Source organism: Culex quinquefasciatus, chromosome 1, assembly GCF_015732765.1.
Source record: "Culex quinquefasciatus strain JHB chromosome 1, VPISU_Cqui_1.0_pri_paternal, whole genome shotgun sequence".
NCBI classification, from domain to species: domain Eukaryota; kingdom Metazoa; phylum Arthropoda; class Insecta; order Diptera; family Culicidae; genus Culex; species Culex quinquefasciatus.
In genome coordinates, this window is record NC_051861.1 from 86,262,469 (window position 1) to 86,275,886 (window position 13,418).

Consider the following 13,418-nt stretch of genomic DNA (forward strand, 5'->3'; position numbering starts at 1 on the left):
TAAATTTATTTAATACATTGCCGGTGTGCGTGGTGCTTCGATGAAAACGAATTGATCGCTCGTTCATTCGCTGTCGTTCCGTTCCGCTCACACGTACAACCAATCAATGAAAATATTGCTCTTCAATGGAAAAACTTTACTGTTTGGAAATACACATCTGTACCAGCAGCAGTACGGCAGTACTGTTGACCAAAGACAAGTGGAAAATGTTTTTGAAATAAAAATGGAATGAAATATTCCTTCCCGATGAAAGCACTTATGAGTGCCGAAACGTCAATCCGATGGAACAATTTACATGCTTAAAATGGCGTCTTTTTAGGGTGTTAAAAAATGGTGATCTTTCAAACTGTCAAAATGTGTGAGGTTATGTCATCATCGTTAGCAACTACGTCTGTTTATCTGTGTGCCACAAATCCTCGTCGATGCAACGTGAATGCTATTCCTATGCCACGTGGGTGTTTTGTACGTACCTTTTGGATTTAAAATTAAGTTTTCTTATCGGCTTAGCACGCCCTGTTCACTCAACTCGCTCTCTCTCTCTCTTGCTCCCGTTGCGTTTTGTGAAACTGCAGCGCCACTCCTGCCAGATGCGGGGGATGATCGTACTAGCCCTTTTTGTGTATGCACAGAATGGAGAAAGAGTATCGGTGATAACGACAGAGGTGTTTGTGTGTTGACAGTGAGCTGCCAACGAAATTGATTCGGATTATCGGAGGTCACGCGGAATGGAGCTCCTAACCTCAAAAAATTGAACCGTCGAACCACGTGGCCTCCGGCCACAAAGTCACACGTACACCGGCTACAGCGGTTCTTCGGGTGGAAACTGCTGCCGGCTCCGCTGGGACGTCCCGACGGCGACGGCCACGAGCAGTCCGGGAAGGGCCACGACGGGAACCGGAACGGACGTAGAGTGCGGCTGCTGCGGCGGAGAACCGGTGCTGCTGGGGCGCCGGGGGCGGTTCCGGCGACCCTGGGAGCACCCACGCCGCGCCGCAGACTAAATGTACGTCTGCTCGCACGAGTTCTGGCGCACCTGCTGGATTCCGTGCAGGGAACACGTCGAGTAGCACCGTCTGGAGGCAAATCTCTGCCGCGTTAGAGAAGCGTGGCAGATTTGGGCGCGAATTTTGGCCGAGAAAGGAAGAGAAAAGGTAAGAAAAAGAAATGCCAAAGTCAACAATGTAGCAGTGTGCCGGAAGGGAAAGTTTGGAAGAAGGAAGCGAAATCTCACGCAAAAGATTCCTTTCGATGAAGCAGAACTGTCAAAATAACCTTGGTCATTTTGACAGTTCCTCCCCATCGTACGAAACGCAATTTGAACGACGATTTCACCTCCTTTGCACAGGTTCCTCACCCCTGGAAAAGTTGATCAATTCAGGTTCAGGGCTAGAGTGGATTTTCGGCGAAATGGCCCACGTGATCGGAACTTGCCGGGGGTTTTGTGGGTGTGTTTGTGTGTGTGCTTGTGCGAAACGTGATTTCAGCTTTGGTGTGGGCTCTATTGTTACATCTTTGTGGTTGTACTTTTCTTTTGGTGCGATTTGTGCATTTCTTGAGACATACAGGGTGGAGGCACAGGATGCAGTACATGTACTAGGGCGAAGACTTGGAAAGATGTTTTATGCTGGTTTTTCGGAAGTAAACTCAAAAGTGCCGAATTGGGGAGGTGGAAAAGTCAACTTCGATGGGAGTTGTGAAGAGTTGTTGAACACACACACACAGACATGCTTGACATTTGATGGTTTTGGAAGTGAGAGTTGAAAAGGTTGAGATTTACAGTTTCAATTTGGTTGAGTGCAGTTGAGGGGTGTATTCAATATTCGATTATTCGCGTAGTTGCAAATTTTTGTCGAGTTTCAAGTTCAGTTTTAATAATTGGTTAGTAACAATTTTTGGTTGAATTTTGCACAGGTTTAAACATAACATGATTAAATATTTAACAGAAATAATCTAGAATGTTTTTTTTCAAATACTTACAATCTACTTTGCTAAACATCAGCCCTAAAAAATAATGCCGTTTCCTCAAAACATTTTGTTTACGATGATTGTTTTTATGGTCAATATAGTGAAACAATGAAGTTTAGAGTTCCTCCTTTGAATCTTTTCAAGGCAATTTGGGCACCTTTCGTGGGGTAATTTGGTCATTTTGGATAAATGAAGTGAACATTGTATTTTGCACAATCTTTTATCATGGACTTGCTCTTTTAAAGTATCGTAATCCGTGTCATTGATAGGTTGAAGATTTTTTTACAAAATGAAAAATAAGAATTAAATGTAAACGGATGTTGAGTAATTTTATTTGGGATTTTTTTTAAATGTGAACCTGATGAAAATGCACCAGAAACTGATGCAAATTCACAAGTTCCACATGTTAACTTTGTAGCTCAGGGGTGCCCAACCTATTGGCCCTGCGGGCCTGATCTAATTTTTCAGAAGTAGTGGCGGGCCGGAAATAATGTTTGACAAAAGTTGTAAAAAGACAATATTTTTTCATAATATAATTTTGAACAGGTTCTTTTTAAGAAAACAAATAAATAAACTAGTATTGCAAATATGATTCTTGGTTTTAGGAAAAAAAAAACAAAAATAACTGTAAAACATGTGTTTTATTATCATTGACTATAAAAAAGTATCAAAAAATTCCTTGGTCGTTGCAAATTTGTTAAAAGCTTAATTTCTTCAACAGAACAATATGTTTCAAAAATTAATGAGGCATGATAAAATTTATTAAAACTAGATATGGATTCAAATCTCTCCTTACAAAAAAAAAACACTTTTTACGTTTTTGTTCAAATTTATAACAAAATATTTCGAAATGGTTTTAAACATACTCCAAATTTGAAAAATGTTGAAAAATGCATATTCAATAGTTTAAAATTCGTTATTTTTCAAATTTCAGTTTATTATTGAAATTTATTCGTTTTGCTTTTTTTGTTCAAAAATGAAAAATATTTGCAGTGATCTTTCTTTTCAGCATGAATAATTTGTTTTTTGAAAGTTGTTCTTCAAAATTAATTTTTTTTGCTATCTCATTTATTAAAAAAAAAAATGAATCATGTTCTTCAAAACAGAAAAGCATCAATTTGTAGTAAACACAGTAAAAACTGAAAGAAGTTAAAATTTGGTGTCTTTTTTATACATTTTTTGACAAAAAATCTATTTTGTATATATATTTTACATTTCAACGAATTGGATAATTAAGTTTTCCTGCGCCATTTTTCAGTTTAATATTTAATATAAAAATTACAAGAATTAATTTCAATTAAAAAGAATGTTAGATTTTAAAAAAGAAAGGGCAAAATTCAAATAACAGGTTGAATCAGCAACATTTTATTGCAAAAGCAAAAAAAAAAAACAAAACAAAGAGAATGTTTCTTATTCAATTTTAGTTAAAACAGTTATTTTTAATTTGTACACTTATTTTATTAGTTGAATATTTCATGAACAGCCTTGAGTTGAGGGCCGGTCATAGAACTATTTTGAAAAGCCGTCGCGGGCCGGATGAAATGGCTTTAAGGGCGTTGGGCAGGCCTGTGTAGCTTAAAAAACCTTTAAATGTTAGTTAACTATAATTATGATTACATAATCAAGATTAAATGAGTTCGTATCATTAAAAGGATTGCATTTTTGGATTATTAAGACAATTTTACACTATAAACCAGGGTTGCCAGGCCAAAGATGAAAAAAGATACAAACACTGATAAAACTGACTTATCGAAAATCGTACAAATATGCTTCATGGGAAAGGGAATGGGGAGTAAAGATATGAATTTATTTAAAAGTTTGTAGAATTCAGATGGTTGAATTGACTTTTCAGCTTATAAATAAATTTACATTTTCATTGAAATAAATATTTGCTTATTGTTTCGATTTTTGATAAAATGTGTTCAAATTATTTAAAAAAATCATAAATTTTTGATTTTTTATACAGTTTATCTCAACTTAGTAAAACAAACATTTAAATTTTATTTATGGATGTATGCAAAAGTAGCGATACTAAATATCAATTTGACGATATTTATTTGATTTGCAATCTTTTAGAAGGAAATTGGTAAGAAACACACTAAAATATATCAATATTCAACATTTTAATTTTTAGGCAATATTGAAAAAAAAAACTTTTTTTTCAAACCGTACATGAATATTGCGTGGCCTAGCCCAGTTCAGATCTTAAAAATTTAAATTTTGAGACAAGTATTTCCGCTTGAGTTCTACAGTCCAGACTCGATTATCAGAATGCCTCGGAAAAAATTTCACATAGGGTAATCAAATCACAAAAAAATTTAGCTGTCTAATTTTTAATTGTCGAGCTCAACGCTAAAGTAATCAAGAATTTTTAAAACCGAGACTCTTAACAATTGTTTAAAACATGAAAAAGAAAAAAATCGTGATTCGATTATCCGCAGTCCCATACAAACCCTCGGGTAATCGAGTCTGGACTGTATTTGAAAAATAAAATGAAATCCTGTCAATGTCATCCCGGTTGATGGTATTTTAAAATTTCATTTGGTTAGCTTTTGCTATTAGCGCTTTCTGTAAGAATTTTTCTAGATAAAATGTCGTGATAACAATTTTTATCCAGAATGTTTATTTCTGAGTAAAAAAATAATATGATTTTTACTCTTTTAGAAGACTTTCAATAAAAATTTAGAAAATCGTTCTTTTCCCGGCAGATTAAGGCAGATAAATTTGGATTAAATTAATCCACAAGTCATGTTACATAAGAAATTGCCAGTTTTTGTGATCTAAAAGAGAAATCGTCAAAATACACGCACATATCTCAAGAATCATCAAAACAATTACTTTAAATAGTACTTAGCCACTCTGTTACGATTCAATCCTTATTTTGCAACCCTAATGTATTAGAAATCAATGTAGTGTCCAAAATACTCGACCTATTTCATTTTTTGTTTGGTTATTCCATACTCCAAGGTCGACACTAGAGCTGGAATTGTCGTTCACACTGTCGTTTCTACTTCATTTCTTCAGATATCAAACCCTTCTATGCATTCTTTCAATATTTCCATTTAGTTTTTTTTTAAATCATAAACTTTTGATTAAGTTACTGTTCAAATTCGAATATTTTGAATTATATTTTACCTTCTGAAGATTATCTTGTTTAAATAAAGCATAGTTTTTTTTTTAAATAAAGGTTGTATGGCTTTCTGATCTTCAAAAAAATTCAATTCGGATTCTTTTTTGTTTTTTTTTTTAAACCAAAAGTACTAGTTTTTGTTTTGAGCGACTTATTGAAAATAGTTTTAGTATTGCTAAATATCTTTTTTTTTTGTTCTGAATTAAGATTTAACATTATTATTATTGCATAAAATAAACATTGAATATATAATGAAGTTTTGTATGGGGGTTTGATTTTGTTAAGAATTTCAATTTATTGGAATTTTACTTCTAAACTCGGGTGTTATTTATACATTTGTGAAGAAGTCATTTAAATCCCATGCAACAAGCAAACAATTCTTTTTATTTGTTTCATTTTTTAGATTCCAAAAATCAGTTTCGTGCACGTGTATGTGTTTGTGTGTCTTGAACAAAGATAGTTTAAATAGCGATAAGCTGGAACTAATCCTAGAGAGCATTTGGAGGAAAAGGAGAAAGATTAATTCAAAATACAAAGATCATCTTTCTTCTGCTGATTGGATGATTCCGATGACTTTCAGAAGGCTTTTCTTCTCTTCAAACCGGCACAGGTGAGATAATCGGGAGCTATTGACAGGACAAGACATTTACAGCACACGTACGCACACACACACATTTACAGGCGGACAAAGACACATCACTAGTTGGAGAGAGAGAGAGGCAGGTTATCTATTGACAAACAGACACTTTGTTGTTGTTGTTGCAGGAGCTGGAGCTGGAGTGTTTCGAGGCTCGGGGAGGAGAGAGAGAGAGTTGAGTGAAAAGAGAGCTAGAAAAAACGGTAAATTTTCAAAAATACAAGGTGAAAAGCAGATTACTATGAGGGAAAATTACACACATATATATTTATGGGTAAAAATCTTGTGTACATGGTGATTTCGAGGAAGTGAGAGAGAAAGAGATATTTCATAAAATATTTACATACGACGACGTTACACGTTACACGCGCGAGTGAGTAAGTAAAAGTTGGTAAGTGACGTGAAAGTGAGTAAGTTTGTGCGTGTGTGTGTGAGAGAGAGGAAAAAATTGACGAGCAGCGAAGAGGACGAGTTCTTGTTCAGGGGAAAACCCCCACCCCACAGCGTCTGCTTAAGTCAGTTTTGATCTTCGTCAGCAATATTTTGTTTACAAAATGTCTTGAAAATCATGATTTAATGAAATCATTGTTATTTAAATGTTGTCTAATCAAATCATGAATACACTATTTTTTTTGTTAATTTCTCGATAATCCCTTTTGAAATATTACCGTCGAGTTTCCTATTTGCGCGAGGAAGAAAAATATTTCGTAGAGTGATTTAGAACGCAAAAAAAAACAGTGATGACATGACAGCGAATGCGCTTGGGAAGGGAGAAAACGAGCGCTGAAGCTTATTTGGACAGACAGGTGCGTTTACAGTTCATTTTCCGAGCTTTTGACTTTTTGATAGTCGTGAAGAGGATTTAATCTTTTTTGCTGCTTTGAGCGGTGCTTTTTTGAATGCGGTACTGGAAAAGACGTGCTTGATGAGTAAGTGTTTTAGAGTTTGGATGATGATTTTTGCTGAAGTGTTTAAATTTCTAGTAAAATCAACAACAATGTTTAAATTTGTGCTATTTATGAAAAAAAGGTCAGTTACCTTACGTTGTATTTTTCCAAGAACATTTCGATAAAATATTTGGCATGGCTGTTGTTTGGCACAATAAAAAAATCCCTTTTATTTAAAAAAAGCTTAGAAAATTTTCAAAAACTTTCTCTCTGAAGCTCGGACTATAAAAATGTTGTAGAAAATACAATTTTGAGCAACTTTGCCTTAGAGCACAAAGTTCTATCTTCAATCGGGAATTGAAAAAATAGCATTTTTCAATCGTTTTTTGCCCATGATAAAATTGATCAAAATTCGTTTTTCAAGAACAAAAATGTACATTTTGACAAGCTCTACCATTGTCTAGAAGGGTCCAAAAATGTACAAAATGAGCTAGTGGTTATAAAAGAAGAATCAAGTTTCAGCTAAAACATTTTGGGAATCAACAAAATTAATAATATTTCAGCTAAAACTTGTTTTATTGAATAATTCTCCGATTTTCAAAGGCTCCGAGAGAAAATCGTAGAAATTTTTCTCAGTACATATGTAAACAAAATGTTCTTTGGTTTGTTTCCATCATTAACCCTCTACTGCCCAATTTTTTTTTCGTTTTTTTATTTTTCCCCGTGTTCATCAAGCCATTTTTAGAGACTTTTGTTCTATGAAAAACTTTACTTCTCTTGTTTAATGTTTTTCGTGTTTTTTAATATTTTAATCTTAAACATTTTTAGAAACTTTGGCAAAGTCACAAAAACCAAGTAAAAATTTCAACTCTAAAGGAGCTATTGCACTATCGCAAACAAACAAACAAACTCGCACTTTTTGACAGTTTTCCAGTTTGCCTGCTTGCGAGTTTGCGGCAAACAAGTTTGTTTATTGTTTGAAGATCGAAAATTGGTTGAAAAATGTTTTTTTGGCGTATTTGGGTTTGGGTGGTAGAGGGTGAAAGTATTTTTAGGAAACTAAAAACTGAAACGGTGAACTTTATCAAATTATTGGTAAATCACTTTTCGATTGCAAATTTGATCTGGCTTCTAAAAATATACTGTTTTGAAGTTTTTTTTTCAATTTATATCTCTGGAACCAGCTTTTGCGCCATATCATGCACTATGGCTCAGATGTATTTTTTTAGTCCCCAACATATCGATACCTTTGTGCTCTTTTATGCTGACTAGATAGGAAAACCAGCAAGCTTAGTACAGAGGCAGAGGCATCGATATAAAAGAAAACATTGAAAAAATACACAATTAAAAGGACATATTTTGAGAATTCAACTGTTCGTGACAAAAAAGTTAGATAAAAATCAGATTTTTACATTTACCTATTTTTTCTGAAAAAATCTAATTATAACCGACAACTTTGCCGAAGACACCAAATCAATCAGTAAATCCCATCTCAAGATACAGAACTGTATGGAAAATTGTATAGATAAACTTAAGATACAAAATTGCATTTTTTTACTAGGTTTCATCGAAATAAAAAAAAACATATTCAAAAATTGCGAAATAATATGCAACTATTCTTGAACAATTATTTTTTTAAGATGAAAAAGCATTTCTTTCCTCAATAATGATCTGAAAAATAATCAAAATATTTTATCCCCTTTGAATTCGATAGCTCTTCAAAGGAACCCCATTTCTCAGCTTAGTTTAATTACTGCAATGATGTTTTGCTAAAACAACCCAATCAAAAAACCATTTTTAAAGCCCGTCATGACTGCCAAAAGTTTGTGAAATATTCGAGTATTCGTCATAATATTTCATCTTCAAGTTTTTTTTAACTGTTTCAGTTGCCAAAATCGCAATATTTATGTCAAAATTTTTCTTTTGTTTCAATTTACTCAGATCCAATAAAAATGTTCGAAAGTGACCTAGATTAACACATCATAATCAATGTTCACCCCCCGTGAAATTTCAATGATTAATTTTCAATTGCATTATAATTCGATCCCACTTCCATGCCCAAATTAGCCCCACCCGAAACTACGATTTATCATAATCTAATCGCAATCCCGTTGTCGCGGCTAATTACAGGACGCACACGTGGCTTAATTTCCCCACGCGATTAGTAATCAATTTGGACGTTTATAATCTCTAATTGGATTAACTGCTGTAGCTGAGCAGGCATTTACCATTCGTGTGTGTGTGTGCGTGCGTGTTAATTCGCGCAACTAAATTGGATAAAAGTTAGCGGCAAACAATGGGTCGCACACCAACACACACACGCGTACACAAACTTTCTGTGAAATGGTAATTTACCGAATTGGAAATTAATTACGGTGGACCCGGTTTCCAAAATGTGAGCGATCAAAAATAATTAGTTTCCACTCGGGGTTGTCGTGCGAGATCAACTCGCTTTTCTCTTTGTCCCTTCTCTTCCATTTGACTCTCGTTTAACCTGTCTCCGGAGCAAACGACTACAAAGCGTAGAGAAAAGGAGACAAGAGAGTTGCTCATTTGCTCACTGTCATGGCGCGAGGGTCCTATTGTTCTCCCAACGAATCGTCACAAAATCCCTCAAATTTTCTCAAAAACTTGCCAAAAAGTCGTTTGCGACAGTATCGCACGACGGTTACAAAGGAGAGAAGAGGTCACAGCCATGGCGATCAAATTTAAATGACAATCCAATTAAACCAGATCCAACCACGGTGGCACACATACAGCTCCATGGATTCGGAACGTCAATTAAAACCACCAAAATTGGATAATTCATCGGCTCGCTCAATGGCCAACAGAGAATCGGAGGTGCCAAGCTAGATTGCTCACGGAGGGTAGTTTTTGTGTGTTTCCTTGTTACGATGGGATTACCAAAGCAAGTTGATCGATTGAGCTTAGATTAGCGATTTGCTGAGTTTTACATGTATCAAAAATTTAAAATTAAAATTATTGTTTTGCAAAAAACAACTTTAAAATTTAAAAAAAAACTTTAAAATCGTTAAACTGTCAGTGGCAGCAAGACGTCAACACGCGGGAGCCATCAACTTCCATCAGAGCTATAACTAGAGAGAGTGAGTCATTTCGTCTGGCTCTGTCATGTGAGCAATTCTCTCAGATTTCGGTCATTCGATTTTTTTGTATTTTTTAATCCTACTGAAACTTTGTTGGTGCCTTCGGTATGCCTGATTTTTTCAAAAAAAAAAAAAAATCGAAGAATTGGTCGCAAAAATTTTTCAACTTCATTTTTCAATGTAAAATCAAATTTGCAATCAAAAAGTACTTGAATGAAATTTTGATAAAGTGCACCGTTTTCAAGTTAAATCCATTTTTAAGATGACTTTTTGAAAATAGTCGCAGTTTTTAATTTTTTTAAATTAGTGCACATGTTTGCCCACCTTTGAAAAAAATATATTTGAAAAGCTTAGAAAATTCTTTATATTTTGCATTTTTGAACTTTGTTGATACGACCCTTAGTTGGTGAGATATTGCCATGCAAAGGTTTAAAAAATAGGAAAATTGATGTTTTCTAAGTCCCACCCAAACAACACACCATTTTCTAATATCGATATCTCAGCAACTTATGGTTCAATGTTAAAATATGAAAAATTCGTGAAATTTTCCGATCTCTTTGAAAAAAATATTTTAAAAATTTTTAAACCAATACTAAAATTTTAAGGGGGTATAATATTGATTTTTTGGCTCTTTTGAAATGAAATGAAAAATTTTTGCAACCAATTCTTCGATTTTTTGAAAAAATCAGTATTGATTCCAAAATTCATAACTCGCTTAAAGATTTTTTGCACAACCTGGAAATTTCTGAAAAGTTGGCATTTTATGTCCTCTAAAACATATCAAAAAATAGAAAAAAATAGTGTTTTTTTTTTGCAAATCAAGTTTTAGTGACAAAAAGTTAAATAAAAAATTACCAAAATTTTTTTTACCATGTATCATTTTTTTTCAGTGTAGCCCATATCCATACCTACAACTTTGTCGAAGACACCAAATCGATCAAAAAATTCCTTCAAAAGATACAGATTTTTGAATTTTCACATATCATTTTTGTATGGCCAGCTGCCAAATTTGTATGGGAAATTATATGGACAAACTAATGATGAAAAATGGCTTCTTTGGGCATACCGAAGGCGCCAAAAAAGTTTCAGTCGGATTAAAAAATAAAAAAAATTAAAATTTAAGAAAAAAGACCGATTTCGTAGAGAATTGCTCATGTGACAAATCCGAAGTCAGCGTTTGGCATCGGAAATGGCACCAAATGTGCCACCGCCAGCAGTTTGAAGCGTAGTGAATGTCAGCCTCAAGAATTGCCGATTCTGATTAATTATGCGTCCTATTCAACGGCGACTTCATACCAATGTGACGTTTGGAGGGATTTTTGGATTTTTTTTAAATTTCAAATGAATTTAAATTCGAAATTATTTAATTTCATCATATTAAACTAGTAAAAAGTTTATTTATTTTCACTTTTTATTCCTAATAATGATGGTTAAAAAAGTTTGTTTTTTTTAAATGTTTTTTTATGTCAAAGACATAAAGTATTCAAAAAATATTCCAAATAAAATTTATTTAATGTTTATGTATTTACATATCTGGATATAATTTTGCGTGGGCTTATTATATTCTTTATCTTAATTACCATTTTAATGTGCTATGGTAAGAACTGACTTCAAAACTTGCATAGATTTGTTCCATCACTTGCAAAAACAATCCTAAAGCAATTCAATTCTTTGACGACCAAGCCAAGTGTTTGACATAAATCTCGCATAAAGTTCCCCAAATATGTGCGCACTACTGCGGATTTCAATCAGTCTAGCACAGCTCTGAACTGCTGCTCTCATCCACCACTTGTTCCAACTATTCGGCCGAAAGTTCAACGCCATTTCACCGTGCGGCCAAGTTCATAGAAATGTATGACCCGACGCCGGTTATTACCTTTTCTCCGGACGACTCTTCTCGTACAAAACGCAATGGAATTCCTTCCGATAATAAAAATTTCCCCAATAATCTTTTACTGCCCTCGAAATCTCGAATAGATAGCGCGTCCAGTGCACTCTGTTCTACTTCAGTAGAATCCCGTTGGTTTGACATCTTTCCATAACTGAAAGATAGATGGTTGCCAAATGTCAAACCATCGCGGTTCCACTGTACTCAGTGATGAAGATGCGCGACAACGCGCGTTGACCTATCCCCGCACCGTGTGACCTTTAGCCGACTCCGGACTGTCCGTTCCGGTGTCCGGAAATGGAGCTCATGCTTCGAAGGAGGAAAATTTATGGCCATCCATTAAGGCAGTGCGGTAGTACACCTCACTTACCGCGCACAGCCGTCTCAACCAATCATTCTCTGTTTAGTGTGGCGAAGATATATGGCCGTTTGGAGCTGGAATTTGGCAGGAGGTCCGGATAAAAATCCGGAGTTTTGCTTCCGATGACCGGGAAAAATACTGTGGCACATTAACTAACTGTAAGGAAGGAATTCCTCCATATCGGACTTAAGAATGTTAAAGAACTTGAAATGATTTGTTTACAAACAGCGCGTCTTGATCTAAACAACTGTCAAAATGGTTAAGATGAGTGTATTATTGGGTTATCACTCAATAACAACGTAACTAAAAAACACTTCTTCTCTTTGCTACAGATTCTTCAAGGGGACATTGCCAACAACCTACCCTAAGAAATGTGCCATCGCCGGTTGGGACGGTGCGTTGTGTTGTCCGGAATAAATTATTCATCGGAAGTGGCGAGTTTTTCGGTCTGGTCCCGGATATTGACAGATTTAAAGCCTCGTCGAAAGCTGCCGAGGCTTGCCTTGTGGCGTGCACCAGAATAATGAAAAAATATATGAACATTGGGTAGGGTTTACGCATGGATAGGGTAAAAAGGGACAGAGTGATGGACATTCCACTGGAATACGATACCATAGACTAGTGTATGACGATACGATGATAGAAAGATGAGAATTTTTTCATCTTTGGATTCAATTGGTTTGAAACAGGAAAAATTGATTACAAAAGGAATGAATTCAGTTCAATATTTAGTTAAAAATGTTCGCCCTTCAGTATAATCGGGAGCCCTTGCTACACGGAGCTCAGACACACACACTACACACTTCGAAAAAATCGTGTAATTTTCTGTCTTATTGATGCACATAACTGGAGCGTCAAATAAAACAGAAAATTATATCTGATTTGAAAATTACGCGTCCCAAACTATCAACCGATTCGGTCGTGTAAAATTACACTGGACGCATTTCAGTTGGAATATTTCCTGTTGGAATTGGATATTCTTATTGGATAGGAAAAACACACATTTTGATGAAATCATTGAAATTTTGGAGTTTTTATTTCCACTTCAACACAATATACAATGTTTTTTCTTCATGAAACTTTTTATCTACACTTTTTTTTATCAATTTGCCTCTTCGTTTGCGGATCTGTTTGCACGGTTTGCACTGAGCTTACTTTGCCGGAAGATTTTCTCAACTCGTTTACTTCCCTCGGATCTTTCTTGCACTAGTTCACCTACGGAATGCTCTCAAACGCTGTTTCTGGCTGGACTCTGACCAGAAAACTTGCTTGGCCACCGGAATCGATTAGACGACTGGTTCTGCACACGGTGCCTGGCTCCCGGTGATGTGTGGGCGAACATTCTCCACCAGATCTTTTGTTTTTGTTGTGGTGCATTTCTCCAATATCCATCGGAACTGCGATTGTCGTTGGTGGTTTGAGCTCCGTACGGTATTTTTTCTTCCG

At 35.1% G+C, this 13,418-nt stretch overlaps 1 protein-coding gene across 3 annotated transcripts in view; it reads right to left on the reverse strand.

Moving 5' to 3' along the window:
* The window catches only part of LOC6046975 (dopamine receptor 2), a 246,095-nt gene that overhangs the window by 63,138 nt on the left and 169,539 nt on the right, over positions 1-13,418 (reverse strand). The window contains exons 4-5 of one of the 3 annotated variants that reach the window (XR_005279073.1): positions 740-1,087; positions 471-611 (exon numbers count right to left, since the gene is read on the reverse strand). The exons of 1 other annotated variant lie outside the window; for it this stretch is intronic. Coding sequence is in view for 1 of the 2 variants with exons in the window: in XM_038266819.1 (XP_038122747.1) it covers positions 998-1,087 (90 nt within the window). In the remaining variant the exon portion in view is untranslated. Of the gene's footprint in view, positions 1-470; positions 1,088-13,418 lie in introns of those variants that run through there. One more of the 3 variants, XM_038266819.1, reaches the window with a different exon arrangement.